The sequence below is a fragment of the Schistocerca americana genome, chromosome 7 (assembly GCF_021461395.2).
Source record: "Schistocerca americana isolate TAMUIC-IGC-003095 chromosome 7, iqSchAmer2.1, whole genome shotgun sequence".
NCBI lineage: Eukaryota > Metazoa > Arthropoda > Insecta > Orthoptera > Acrididae > Schistocerca > Schistocerca americana.
Window position 1 is genome coordinate 42,954,047 of NC_060125.1, and position 16,164 is coordinate 42,970,210.

Below are 16,164 nucleotides of genomic sequence, written 5' to 3' on the forward strand. Positions count from 1 at the left end.
GGTCCATGGTTCATGGAGGGGGGGGGAGGGGGGGGGGGAGATAGGATGAGGAAAGAAAGTGTAAGGGAAATAGTGTAAGGGGAGCAGGATAGAAACATCAAGACTAATTTGGTATTCCAGTGTTGTGTGTGCATATTTTGAAAAGGCTGATCGGCCTCATTTCTCTATGTGTATAGCTACAGCTCTTTGTGTATGTAATTGGTTCCTGCTGAATGTTACTTAAATAGTGATTCAAAGTTGTTAATGCTTCCGTGGAATAAAGTCGTGTTCAGTCTACTGACCATGAATAAAGTTGTGTTCAGTCTGCTGAGCCCGTTGAACTTATACCTAATTACAACACGATTGGCAATAACTGCGTTCCTGTTCTCTGCACATATTTTTACTCTGGTTGGTCCTCCGTTTATACTCACAATGACTGATGGTGTTACAGAAAACACTTTACATCAGCTGGTAGAACAGCAACAATCATTTGCCACGGCATTGCACTACCAAACACGGGCACTGCACAATCAAACTCAGGTACTTCAATCACTGGCTTCTGTTTTGTCTAGTTGGCATGCTTCTCTATCAGTGTCGCCTGCCTTTAGCCCTCCACGGTCCCCATGGTTTATCCACCTCCCTTTTCTACATATAATGAGTCTGTTGAGGCATGGAATGCATACGAGAAATGGCTGAAACAATGCTTTCAAACTTTTGGGATTACTGATACTATTTTATGTCGTACCTTGTTTCTTTTACGGATATTGCCAAGAATGTATCAAGTCCTATGTCAACTCGCCCCTTCACAGGATCCGTCTTCTTTAATATTTGACCAAATGTGTGAAGTTCTATCTAAATACTACTGCAAGTGCACCTTTGTTGTTGTAGGAAGCAACTTTATCAACCCTATTGAGCACAGACGGCTGAAATCCATGTCATCGTCATTTTATGTCCGATGTGCATAAAGAGACATATGCCGACCACATGCTTATAGATGCCACAATTCGTTTAGCTCTGGATCATGAGGTGTGAGAATGTGCTCTTTTGTGTGAAAATCCATCCCTCCCCCAAGGTTTTAGATATTGCACAGTTGTTCAAGGGGTATCACAAGCTGCGTATAGTCAAATTGAGTCATGGTTACAGGTATCAGCAATGTAACCCTCTCCTCCACACCAAGCTTCAGATAATTTGCAGGTGGAAGACATGGTCACAGACGCCAGCACACAATCACAGCATTAAGGTGGCCAGCCTCGCTCCCAGCAACAGTCATACCAACAAAGTAAACAGGCCAGTAAACAGCAATGCACGCATTCGACGCTCCCGCCCTGCCCTTACTGTGTCATTAACCGCAAGCACCCAGTATGCCCAAAACGCTGGGCTTCCTGTCATAATTGCAACAAAGAATGTCACATTGCTTCTGTTTGTAATGCAAAGATTCAGAGCAACAGCCCTGAAGCGAATATGGACACAACATTGTATCGGCTATTTCCGTTTCACCAAACTAACTTTTCACTGATGTTATGGTTTTTTGTACAGTTCTGCACACGTGTGTGGATACCAGAGCTGCAGTAACCTTGTTAAACTCACAAACTTAGGCTCCCCTCTACTTCTCCCTGTGTCCCAAAATTCAGTAAACTACAATAAATGTAGTATTTCTATTCTTGGCCAATTCTCTGTTGCAGTGACCTTCAAGTCAGTAGTCCAGTCACTTACATTTCTTGTTGTATATAACGCATGTATGGAGAATCTTTTTGGATTAGATGCTTTTAAGTACTTTGCTTTTACCATTTCAGATAAAATGAATTCAGAGTCTGAACAAGTGCCATTTACACAGTTAGATGCATTATGTTCTCAGTTTTCCTCATTTTTCTCTCTTGGATTGGGATGTGCCAACAATTTTAAAGCACGTTACCATGAAACCTTCTGCTCGACCTCACTTTTTTCCAGGCCCGTCTGGTTCAGTGGCATTCAGGGCACAAGTTAAAGATGAAGTACATCGTTTCAAGAAATCTGGTGTTGTTTGGCCTATTGCATCAAGTGAATGGTCTACCCCCTTAGTTCTCATAAAGAAACTTCTGGGCTGGTTACAGCTCTGCAGTGATTTTAAAGTTTCTGTGAACACACAATCTGTAGTGAATACATACCTGATACCATGCCCGGATGATCTCTTTGCAAAGTTATCAGGTGGGCAATATTTCTCAAAACTTAACTTGTTGGGTGCCTATTTACAATGTCCCTTAGATATACAGTCACAATGCATGTTAGTTGTCAATACCCCTTCTGGGCTGTACCAAAACTTGCAGTTGCATTTTGGAGTCGCCAGCACTCCGCTATTTTTCAAAGTTTTTTGGAACAGCTTACATCATATGTGCCGGGTTGTGGAAACTATTTGGATGACATTGTAGTTATGGTGCTTCCACTGGAGAACATTTACAAAATGTCCGAACTCTTTCTTTCTGTCCTCCAAGCAGCCTCGTTGAAATGTAATTTAGAAAAATGTAAATTTTTTCAACCTTCTATCATTTATCTTGGGTTTGAAGTTTCTCGTGATGATCTCAAAGTCATGTATCAACATGTTTCTGCTATTGTGTCGCTTCTGCCCAATGAATCAACATGGAAATGACAATGCTTTGTCTTGCCTGCTGGCCAGTCCGGACCCAGGATTTGATCAGGAGGAATTGCTTTGTTTCCACACTGATGTTGCTGCACAGCAGATGGTTGATGCTTTTCTTGTAACTAGCACAGTGATCATGAAGGCTGTAGCTTCAGATCCCAATTTGTAGCATGTCATAACACACCCTCTGTAATTATTGCACCATTTGATGTCGATTCTCTGTTGTGGATGGTATTCTGCTTTTAGACACACCCCTCAGGTAGTGAGCCCCCCCAGGGCTTCATTTGGAGGTCCTCTGTTTATTACATGCAGATCACTGGTGTGTATCACACACAAGAGAATTGGCCTGTCAACCCATGTTTTGGACTGGCTTGGATGTTAAAGTTACCCACCTGGTTGCCTCCAGTTCACAGTGTGTGATGCATCAAGGAGCTCCCCAGGTGTCGCTGTCTCATTGGCCAATGCTGTCATATGCATGGGACCATATATACACATGTGGATTTCACTGGCGCCCTCTCAATGCTTGTTGGCTGTTGGTCGTTGATGCATACACTCATTTTCGGTACGTCGTTCACTGTATTTCCTCATCCGTAATTGCCACTGTCACTGCCTTGTCCGAAATTTTTCACTCAAGGGCTTGCCCACGATGTTAGTGTCCGATAATCGTCCACAATTTTCATCGCAAGAGTTTGCGGCACTTTGTGATTCAGGTGCAGTCTGTCATATCTTCGCCCCACCGTTCCATGCACAATCTAATGGTGAGGCAGAATGCCTAGTGCGAATGTTCCAAACTCAGTTGAAAAAGTATGTCGCCAAGTCTTTATCTGACATTGCCTTCGATCAGTTTCTCTCCTAGTACTGCTTCACACCAATTGGCCTGCTGCTGCCAGTTCTAGACTCCCGCACGGGTGAAGAAATCTGTCCTCGATGGTCGAACCAACAGTTCCTCTATTACTTCCGACACCATCATCAGGGGTTCTGTCACCCATTCCTGAGCAACTGCTGATGCCAGTACCATCAGCACTAGCAGTATCACCAGAGCTGATACTCAAGGTCAACATGGAAACAGCCCTGGCATTGATGGTGTTGCCATATGGTTTGTCATGGGAAAGTGGGCACAGAATGTGTACATGCTCCTGCTGCAGCAAGCTACCTTAGCCAGAGCCCAGCGGACAAGGACGACAGTGTGGATGTCTCAAGAATTCATGATCTCCCTAGGAGAGGAGGGATGAAGTGACATGTGTGAGTTCCTGCAGCAGTGGTATGTCATCCACAGAGGGTGCCTCAGACTTGTGCATGGGGAATGGGGGTGAGATCACAGTCAGAGCCCCCCATGGTCCCAGTCTATTTATGGCTAGCCGAGCTATGCTCAGCCTCAGTTCTCTGTGTGTACTGTTACAGCTCTTTCTGTACGTAATTGATTCCTCCTGAATGTTACTTAAATATTGCGCTCAAATTGTTAACACTTCTGTTGAATAAAGTCTGCTGATTGTGTTGTACTTACACCTACTTAAAACAGGTATAGGCACTTGAGGAGAATGGTAAACAAGAGGATTCTCTAGAAGACACATGAAATGGAGATGAGAAGGAAGTGATTAAGACGAATTTTAAAAAAAATTGTGGGGGGGGGGGGGGGGGGGAAGGAGGGGGGGACGGGTTGGACCAGAGTGAACACAGGAACACACAAATATGACAGAAAAACAGGACTAGATGGTGAGGCTTATGTTCCAAACAGGCTGGAAACTGTTAAGGTTGATGATGATGATGATGATACTGAAGTTTATTTTTAGAATACCTACATTTGTTCAGTCCTCATTTTAATAAGGCAGAATTATCATCTTCTGTTGCAAATTTCTAATCAGGAGTAACTGAAGAGATGTAGTGAAAGGACCCAGTGCTTCCTACAGCATTCAATGTCTGCCATTGAGCTAAAATGCAAGGTACTAATTTTTTAGCGTATTTAGTGGAAATAAATGCTTGGAATGATTGAATCTGGCATTTTTCTCCTTCAGGGGCCATGGTCTTCTATTGGTTGAATAAATTCAGACAAAGACGGAATGCTCTTTTTATGGAAGTAGTCCCCTGTACTCATCTACAGGTGCTATCAAAGAAATATGTTTCATATTCCGAAACTGGCTGAAGAACTTGCGCAATGGATCCACTAATATATTCAACATAATCCTGGGACTGCAGTTTTGGACACCCCTGAGATTACACAAGAGAGTCTTCTTGTAACGAAGTTTAGTATTTGGTTGATATCACATGTAATCCAGAAAAACGACACTCTATGTTTATTCTGTCACTGGGTACTCTCAACAGATTTAACTCCTGCATTCTAAATGTACCGGGTGAAAGACTGTGCCTGTAGCAATTCAATTCATAAGTGAATGGGCTGTCAGCCACATGAGATTTCTTCACTAATGCCCATCCAAAACTGAACAGAGAAAGGGGAATAAAGGCAAAAAATGAGGAAGAAGAACTAGTAGTACACTATATCCCACGCAGAAAGTCATCTGAGAAACTGTAAATAAAACTTTTCAAAAAGTATGAAACTGAATTATAACTGCAAATCATTCAGACTGTTGCTTGTATATCTTTTAGTTGAAATTTTGCCTCTTTATTTCAGAAGCAGAATTCTTTGTTCATTCTAAATCACAATGATATGCTCAAATTAAAATTTAAAACAGTCTTGATCGCAATCTTGTTAAAACATTTTTTATTGGAGTGAGTGACCGGTTTCGACTCTTTCATAGAGATGAAATCGGTCACTCACTCAAATAAAAAATATTTTAACAAGATTGTGATCAAGACTGTTTTAAATTTTAATTTTAACAAATTTTAAGATCCCTGACTATGTTTTCAAAAATTTTATGATATGTTCAATTTATGCATACTTCAAATGGTCATTATTTATCAATTACAACAATTTTCAATCTGGGATGATCCCTTTTCTCCTTCTCATATTTCTGTAATGTGTTGAAAGTTGTGAAAATAAATAACTTTAGCTACAGCATATGATGACATATTACCAAATTCACATCTGAGACTTATTACACATACCTCTGCAATGTTTATTATCCTGACTCGGAATAAATCCTGGATTGCACAGACAATAATAAGATCCATCAGTGTTGACACAACGACCATCTGTGCAGACATCCTCTTCCAGGCATTCATCACGGTCTCGACACTCATTTGTTTCAGGATTACGTGTTTGCCCTTCAGGGCATTCACAAGTGAATGAACCAATTGAGTTTGTACAATGGCCACCTTGGCATAATCCTGGGATTGCCTCGCATTCATCCACATCTGCAACAAATATGAAAAATGAGAAGTTCACACCATGTGTGTGATAACTCATAAGAAATTTATAGTCTGTAGCACTAAATGTGGTGGCCTCCAATAACTCTGTCTAATCACATATGGTACATGTTACTAACTAGAACAAAATGCTGGTAATTAGATATGGTGGCAAGGGAACTGGTGACCCACATTCATGTTCAAGCTAAAATGAAAATAAAATATGTCAAAATGAATTCAAAGCAACTTCATTCAGAGACGCTGCAGTTAATGTTTTTCACTGGAATGTTTTTACAGCTATTACCATCAGAGATCCTTCCATTCTTTTCCAATTCTAGAAGTATAATTACAGTATTAAAAAGTTATATGTGTACACTAGAAGCTTATATTTTTAATATATGTAAAGTGTTCAAATACTATTCTGATTTGAAAAAAATGTAATACTGTATCCACATTTTTAAAGATATACTGTATTACGGCTACGTAGTTAGCTTCAGCTTTTGTATGTGTTGCTCCCCACATCACAATTAAATTATTATACTACATGACCCTCTAATTTACCAATATCTTTTCAGTTCTGAATGCTGCTCTATCATCAACAATGTGTCTCACATTTGCTTTGCATTTTTCCCCAACTGCTTTTTCCTCTTCTATTTTCCATAAACTTCATCTTGCTACACTTATTCAGTCCTACTCAGTTACTACGATTATAGAGATTCATGCTTCTTTCAATTATTGTGTTCTTTAAGTGTTGAGTATTCACATGATTAACAGTGCCTCTCTGTGATTCACAAATTCCTGCTGCCACAGAATTGTCAGATCAAATGTGACAGTGCCATTTCCCGAAATCTTGGTTGTAACGACAGAATGATATTTTTTGTAGTCTGAGGTCTATGTTTGTCAATGCAAACTATGGCTACTTAACATATGTTGTTATGACAATATGTGAAGACTGTTTTGTGATTGGTACAGCTATTTCTTAGTTCAGGTAGAATTTACGATTTCCTTCTCTCACTCCATATTTAAATCACTTTTCTTTATAAGTACCAGCAATTGAAACTTAAATTCGGAAATGTTTAGTGAAATCTTTAAAGAATACTTTATTGCATATTATGTATGTATACTATATGTAATTGTAAAAAGTAACTAGGTATGGCTAAAGGAAGTATTACGAAAATTCTTTTTTATTTTCTAAAGCACACTTTCACTGTAGCAACTTAATAACACACACACACACACACACACACACACACACACACACACACACACACACACACACACACTGGACTCATAGTTCACCTGAAGTAATGAGTAATTACAATGTGAACAACATTCCGTTCTCACAGATTACAATCCACTCCCCTACACGTGAAACGAATCATTCTAGTACTACTATAGACCAAATAACAATTAACTCCAAAACAAATTATAAATCAGTTGTAATTAAAGCTGGACTGGCAGACCATCATGCACAGGCTATAAGCTTTAGTGTAAACACTAATCCATCCTATAATCATATGAGGAAGACTACACACATGGGCAGAACTTTCAGTAATACTACAGTACAAACATTCCAGAATTATCTCCAACAAGAATCATGGGAGCTAGTGTATAGTACAGAAAATATTTCTGATAAGTTTCAGACATTCATGAATATTTTTAAATATTATTTTGATCTTGCTTTTCCATTGAAAGCCAAAACAACCCAAACCACTAAAAGCAGCAAGTGGATTACTAGAGGTATAAGGAAATCCTGTGCTACAAAACGGTACCTTCACAATATTGCAAGAAGCTACAACACAACTCAGGAATTTGATAGTTACTTTAAAAAATATAAATCTATCTTAAATAAAATAATAAAGGAGGCAACAAAACGAGAGAATGACAAATACACAGGTGCTTCAAACAGAACCAAAGCAATCTGGCAAGTTGTAAAGAAAGAAACCAAATCTTACAAAAATAGAGTTAATAATAAAGGCTGGCTCAGAAAACATTAATAAACCACAGGAAGTAGCTAGTATGTTTAATAACTATTTTATAAATGTAACAGAGAAACTACTACAACAGACCTCTAATAGAAAACAACATACAGAAACAGGAAAAAAGTCTCAAGCAGATCAATGTTTCTGTACCCAACAAATGTAGAAGTAGTACAGGTTACAGTAAACAGTCTCAAAATGAAACACTCTGCAGGTGCATATGATATACCTGTTTTCATTACAAAGAAGTGTGGGGACTTGATTACTGAACCCTTCACACACCTATGTAACCTATCTTTTGCTACAGGAACTTTTCCTTCATGTTTGAAAATAGCAAAAGTAAAGCCATTATACAAGAAAGGAAACAAAGATGATATTTCCAACTACAGACCACTGGCACTTCTGTCTGTTTTCTCAAAGATATTAGAAAGGCTTTTCAATAAGAGACTAACAGACTTCTTAGAGGATAATGGCATTCTGTCAGAATCTCAACATGGATTTAGAGCAAACCGTTCAACCAAATCAGCAGTTCACTGCTTTCTATTAGAGGCACTGATAGCATTAGACAACAAAAACCTTACCATGGGCATATTTTTAGATTTTTCAAAGGCACTTGACACCATAAATCATGACAAATTGCTACACAAGCTAGAAAATCTTGGCATTAGGGGAACAGCTAACAACTGGCTCAGCTGTTATCTTAAGAACAGGGAACAATATGTGGAAATTAATCAAGAAAGAGACAATGTCATTAGGAAATATAATTCCAAGCTACTGACCGTTAAATATGGAGTGCCACAATGATCAGTAATGGGTCCTGTTCTGTTCTTACTCTATGTGGTCCTGTTCTGTTCTTACTCTATGTAAATGACCTAAATATAAATAAAGACAGCAGTAAAAATATTTCAATTTGCTGATGATACGAGTGTTCTAATTACAGGAAAGTCAGAAAAAACTTTTGTAAAAAACAAAAAAGAAGCCACCGAAAGGCTAACATGTTAGTCCGATGACAATGACTTAATACTAAACACTGAAAAATCTGTAGGTATCGATATACACACAACGCAAACAAATAATCTGATATCACCAAATCTACAGCTATATGGACAGACAGTTGCCAAAACAGCCTGTACCAAATTTCTTGGACTTCATCTACAAGACAACTTGAAATGGAAAGCACATATTGAGCAAATGAACAAAAAATTAAGCAGGCTACTTCTTGTTTTGTGTTACATATACGTTAAAAAATTGTACCAGCTACAACACCCTTCAGTGTGTGTATTATGCAGTTGTACACTCGCACCTCTGGTATGGGATTATGTTCTGGGGAAATTCTGGAGTTGCCATCAAAACATTCAAAATTCAAAAAATTTATAAGAATAATGGAAGGGGTAGATAATCGCAAATCATGTAGACCATTGTTTCAAAAAAGCATGGACCTCCCACTTCCTTGCATATATATACTTGAAAATAAAATGTATTTAAAGCAAAACTTACATACAAAAAGACCACTCATCATTCAAAATCACATAATACACAGCTATGATACAAGACAAAAATTGGATGTACATGTTCAAAGTGACAAAACAAAGTTATTTCAAAACGGCCTTATCCATCCTAGTATCAAACTATACAATGCCTTACCAGATACCATTAAACACATGCAAAACATTGGTCACTTCAAATCTAAATTGAAGTCGTTCTTGGTTGATCACTGCTTTTACACAGTAGATGAATACCTACAAAACTAAATTTTTCTATGTTAATCCAATGTAGTCTCATTCAGAAGAACATTTGTATTTTATCTCTCTGTATATAGCGTAACAACATTTATTTAAGTATTCATCATTAATTGATATATTAATTTGTGTTATTATGAACAAAGGTATACTATATGTAAAGCTGTTAATATTAGCATAAAAATCCAAATATCTCTTGCACATTGTGCAGCTGTATATGAAAATGGTTCAATAAATCAATCAACTGCCTTTGACATTGGCTAGCACACGTCAACTATTTCAAGATGTTACAGTTACTACAGCAACAAGTACACGTGTTAAAAGTGAGAAACAGCCTTTCAGTCATTAACAAATTGCGTTAGGCGCTGAGCACCAACACAGGATGGCGGATAAAAAGTACCGCACTCAGTGTTGCCAACTCTAAAAAACCCGAGTCGCTAGTTTCAATATCAAAAGTCGCTAAAACTGATTTTACTAGGGGTGCATTGAAAATTTCGTGCTGTGAATAGTGCAATAAGCCAGTGGGGAGAGGGGGGGGGGTAATAAAATATTAATAAAAATTGTCTCATACGCAATTGCTATATTGTCTTAATTAAATGACGCATCGCTTGCAACAACATACATATAAAATACGCTAACGTTTAATTAAACATGTTATCATAATTGACACAACACGTAAATTGTTGTTTCAATCACAATAGTCAAATATACTAGAAATATACAACTATATTTGTAACAAAAGAAAGCAAGAACTCAAATTAGGTTACAAAATATATACATACCGGTATGTGAGCTATTCATCGTCGTCACTCAGAAGATGGAATAACTCTTCTGTTTCATGCTCTGACAGAACTGAACGTCGCTCAAAAGACGATGTTGCAGTTCTACTAGTTTTGTCGCAAAAGAGTTACTTCCAATTATCAAATAAAGCATAATCTTTATTTTGTTTGTTCAGCTGGTCTCTCAATATGATCAAAGCATTAATTGTCTTTAACGAAAAACTGTTACGTTGTTTAGTTTTTATAATGCTCATAGAACTAAAAGTTCTTTCCACTTCTGCATTTGAATGCGGTAGGCATAGAACAGTCATTGCTAGCTCTGAAATCAAAGAAAAAGGATTCTCCCCTGCGGCATTTTTATACTGCAAAACCTCATTCCAAAATCCAACAATGTTAGTAATGTTATTCCACCTAATGAAGTTGATATTATGCCATTCTTGCAGCATACCGTCTATGAAATCGCCACTAAAACCCAATTATTTGGCTACATCCACTACGGCATTATTTTTATTCACTTTTAGTGTTTCTTCAACATTCAGCATTGACTTTTTTTCAGGATAGTAACGTTACTTGGCAGTCTTTGTTGAATTTCTTTTATGAGTTTCAGACTAAACTGAATGTATCTCTTCTTCAAATAAACTTTATTTTCTTCAGACAAACTTGACTCAGACAATTTCTGTTCAAACATAAAGCCAAGGTTGGGATTTGCGTACATACATTCGCTTGGAACTGGTGTTGTCAACAAATCAACAGTTGGAAAAACTATATTTTGTCCGAGTGACTGCATGAGAAATACAAGTGTATCTAGTAATTTAGTGGGGTCATTGTCTTCTCCTTCAAAAGCTTTTATTGCTATTTGTACGTCTTTTAAAGCACGTTTAAGGTAAAACATGTAAAGATGATTTGGGTCGTCACAGTGCATCTTGTACAAAAGATCGGCAACGTAAGAGTTGTCTTGAACCATAGCAAGTGAAAAATGTAGCTTTAGTTCTTCCCACTGCTCCAGAATTCTTCGAATTGCTCGTTCAATTGAAAGCCAACGTGTTGCACATACCTTCAAAGTTTTTAGTGGCTGTTTTCCACAATTTATTGTCTCATGAACCTTTTTATATTCATCCCGTCTTTTGGGTGAAATGGAGAACCAATTGTAGGTTTTCCGTACAAGAAACTCTCTGTTTCTAGGTATGGTATTCACTGAGGCGTGCGAAGCTGCAAGCTGAAGAGAGTAACAAATGCAGCGGATCAATACCAAATGCTTCAAACCGTATTCTCTCTTGAGTTGTTCGAAAAGCCCATTGTTTATTCCAACCATTGCAGAAGCATTATCTGTGCCAATTCCTGCCATATTAGCGATTGGAAATTTGAGATCTTTCAAAGAATTCACAAGAACAGCAGCCAGATTTCTTGCAGATTTCTACAGCAAGTTTGAGAAATGCTGATCTACTACAGCGAGTTTGAGAAATGCTGATCTAATGGTTTGGTTGTTTACATTATAGTACCGTATAACGATACCTAACATTTTAGATATTGATACATCTGTGGATTCATCTATTAGTACACTGTATTTTTGGTTACCTATATCTTCAACCAATGATTGTGTAAAATATGGAGCCAAACCTTCAGTTATAATGTTAGTGCACTTTTTACGATGTAATTGCGTGTTTTTAGTGCCCTCATCACCGGAAAACACCTTCTTTCACAGTATTCCTAAATGATCTACAGCTAAAATAGAACAATGTTCAGCAATAAATAAAGAAAGCGTGCCTTCCGCTCTGCTTGTTATTTTAAATAGATAAGGTGGTTTGTGTTTTTTTTAAATCAATTTTTTGTTTATGCTTAATAGTTTTCGAATGCTTTCTAATATCACACAATTTAGCGTAAAACTCTCTTGCACATACTTGACATCTTGTCTTGGATAAGTCTCCAACGACTGGTTTCCGCCACCCATTGAATTCAGGTTCTGCTTACCACGCATCCCGATATTTTTGAGCGTGCTGCTTCTTCTGCGGTCAATCCATTATGTAAGCCACCACAACGTAAGCTTCACCAATTTATAATCACTGAAAATACATTAAAACTCAGGTGAACCAGAGGTCATGAAACAATCTACTCACTCGGTAACTCGATATCAGTCCCATTGTTCATTGTTTAAAACGTAATAATGTCTGAGGTACCCCCACCGAATTGTTCTTGCTTTACCACTGTGCATGTGGTAATAATTTGACTGCGTGTTAACATTTCGAAAAATTAGAGGTTGCTAGACAGAAACGTATTTTATTATATTTAATATTATGTATGTTTTTTGTCAATTCGAAAAATAAAGGGAGTTCGAAAGTTGAAGAATTATAGATCGATACGCTATCGACGATAACAGACTAGTGGGTAATGAATAATGAATTGTTCTATTTTTTTTAACATTTTTGGAATACGGCGATCAATAGATTATTATATTTTGACTAAAGTTCAGTCTTGATCACACCATTTATGTTTCAATGATATAGGTAACCAGTTTCGGAGCTCTCCTCAGCTGCTCCGCCTACCATCCTAAGGGAGCCGTGGGTCTGATGATGGTTATGTAAAAATAACCGAAACCGGTTACCTATATCATTGAAACATAAATGGTGTGATCAAGACTGAACTTTAGTCAAAATAGAATTGTTCTATAGTCAAGGTTTTCTTATTCTGTAGGCAATTCCCACATTCAGGTTTACTAAATGCTGAACAATGCTACATGATCTGCTAAGAACTTAATTTTACTTAATAAATCTAGAACAAAGTCAGTGTAGTACCCATTCTATAGTTAAAATCTTATTAGTTTTGTTAATAAAAATACTCGCCCAAAAATAATTTTGATTTGTACTTCAAAAGTCGTCAGTACTCCAAACGTCGCCAGATAAGTCGCTAAATAATTTTTGTCGCTAAAAAGTTTTTTTGGTCGCTAAGACGAAGGCAAAAGTCGTCATTTCTAGCGACAAAGTCGCTAAATTGGCAACACTGACCGCACTTTACTCTACAATGAGTCAACTCCACAACGATGGTGCAGTTTAGATGTTTGGCAAGACAGTGGATGTCCACGGATTTTGGAGACTGGCCTACTATACGTTACTAATGATCAGGAAGGGGCATCTTCTGTAATTTCACCATGCATTCCTAACTACACATGGTGTGAGACCCTTCCATACCAGTTTTTACGCAGGTATAGATCAGAGAAACAGATTCAAAATGTAGGGTTTGGTATAATTCTTCAGGAGCACTGATGTCCACGTTTCAGCACAATGCAAACAGAGAAAATGCGTTAATATTCGTTTCGAATATGCCAACGATCGTTTAGTTACACAATTTGCACCAACACCCATATGTTACGAAAAAGTAATATTGTAGATAACATGCAGCGCCAAACAGATGAGTAAACAGCGTTCTATACAACCAATATTAAAACCAACAAAATTTTCTTGACTTTCGCAATTTCCAACAATGTAAAAAACATTTTTCTTGTTTCATAAGCGGTAAGGTACGTTATAACAATGTGCATTAAACACGGAACGGACACACTATGCGTCATGTGGAATGGAAGGGGGCGGTAGTTAAGAAAACTAGAACCATGCTCACATCACAAGAGTTCAAAAAATATTACTATTACAAAGAGCTACGGTCTATTTTTTTGCGGTACTCTAAATTTCAAGAGCGAAAAATAAAAGCTGTTTTCTATACATTTCTCTCTTTATTACGACTGAACTTAAATTTATTGCCTAAATTGTTGCAGCTATGGTCGAAACTATGAAGCTACTAATTATCGGACGCTTGTAACAGTTGACTGCAGAAAGAATGACGAAGCTGTTGATTCGAAGCTCTGCATTATAGAGCTGTTATTTTAACGTTTCATTTACGCTATAAGTTAATAAGAAACTGTTCGTCCAGAAGCACTGTAAAGAATCATTTGTGAGTCGTTAGCACGAAAACATCACTGTCCTTGCGTAGTGACGATAGAGAGAAGAGGCAGCGTAATGTTCCAACGTCGGATGACCTACAAATCTGCATTCGTAGCTTCATAATACTTGCCATTTACGAAGATGGTGAGTACAAGTATGGAAAAATGAGTTTTGTAAAAAGTTGAAATAGATTATAGTCAACCAGGATCAAACTGTCACTGGTGATTTTATTAGGTTGCAGAGATCCTTTCGTGTTTCCATTTGTTCTTACAAACATGCCTTCACAAGCAAGCAAACGTAATCTCGTATTTCATCACTGGCTGAGGTAACAGGTGGGGATCATTTTATAACTGGCTGTTGGGAGCGTGTTTCCTTATACATCGATGAAATCTATGTTTTCATACAAACCATCGTAATTAGTATAAAGAATACAATGAGCATAATGGACAGCAGATAGTTTACCCAAAAAATAAAGTTCACAGCATTATTTACACAGAGACTCGAGGAATGTAAAGACTCATTATTTATGTATATTGCTCTCTGGAGATCTGACTAATGCAAATTTTGCTTACAAAAGCCATTACACATTGTTCCTTGGGAATATCCTGATGATTATAATAACTATGCCATTTAAGAAAGAAATGATATTATCGTGTTACAAATGCATTGAAAATGATTTTTGCCAAAATATGAAGCATATTAAATTGTAACAGGTGTCGAATGGCACCGCTTTCCCCACAAACCAAGTCAACGAATTATACCTCAAAACATTCGGTTTTGAGAGCGCATTCATTTCATGTTCACCCCACCTTCGGATGCCTGCCTTTATTTACACATAGTGAGCTTTGTTTCTTTCCTTATGGCGTTTTACAATATCGTAGCTATCTTAAAAAGTTCCACTCCAAAACTTTGCAATATCGGTAATAAACATCTGAAGCGCTCAAGGGGTATAAGTAATTTTCGGAATAAATAGTCAGCATCCGTCAATATTTCTATAATTGGCAATACGACAATACTCGCCCTCAGACGGTCATTACATGACGCAATGTCAATAATAATGAACCTGTGAGGGCCCCATAACTTCCGTGTGACATTTTTACTATTGCAGATGATAAGAACGTATCATATCTTATTACTGCTGCGCGAAATGGCCGGAACTGCTCAACTTTTACAGGATGTACGACCAATAAGAAAGCAGCACTCATGCGATGCGATAGCATTGTCCCTAACGTCTAAGTTCGAAGGTATATTTTAAATTGGCGCTAAGCTTTCCGACATGCAATCAGAACAATTATGTCTCAAAACATTCCTCTTCAAGAGAACATGAATATTATCATACAGAGAAAGTCTCAGATTTAAGCAGAAGAATGTAGGAGAGCAAAATATCTCGTTTCCTATGAATTTCTTCCACGTGTCGGATTGAGATCAATCGCGGGCCGGATCCGGTCCGCAGGCCGCCCGTTGTCCAACCACCGAGGTCTAAGTGGGCAAGTTTCTGGAGCTAAATTTGGTTTCCTTTTACAGCCATTTTTGTGGGCTGTGCTGCGTCATAATGTATTGTAGTACATGTTTTATTTCTGACAAGAAACCTGTAAACAGCACTTGTTGATAATGAATCCGGCATATGTTTAAGTTTCACCGAGTTTAAAGCTTGCTGTGCTGGCTCTATGGATAGTCATCAACTTTTATTCAGGTTGTCTACCTGTAAGAGAGGCAACGTTGGAGGATAAACAATTTCACTGAGCATTATTGGAAAGGGGGCGACTAACCAGCTGATATTTCAATACGTCATTTCAGACTAATGACGGATTGGTGCCTTTCCACCAATATTCAGTCAGATCGTCG

At 37.8% G+C, this 16,164-nt stretch overlaps 1 protein-coding gene across 1 annotated transcript in view; it reads right to left on the reverse strand.

Annotated features, from left to right (window-relative positions):
• Positions 1 to 16,164, reverse strand: part of LOC124622681 (fibrillin-2-like) — a 631,069-nt gene that overhangs the window by 320,243 nt on the left and 294,662 nt on the right. Inside the window, 1 exon segment of the mRNA XM_047148470.1 lies at positions 5,654 to 5,902. Within this exon segment, the coding sequence (XP_047004426.1) occupies positions 5,654 to 5,902 (249 nt within the window).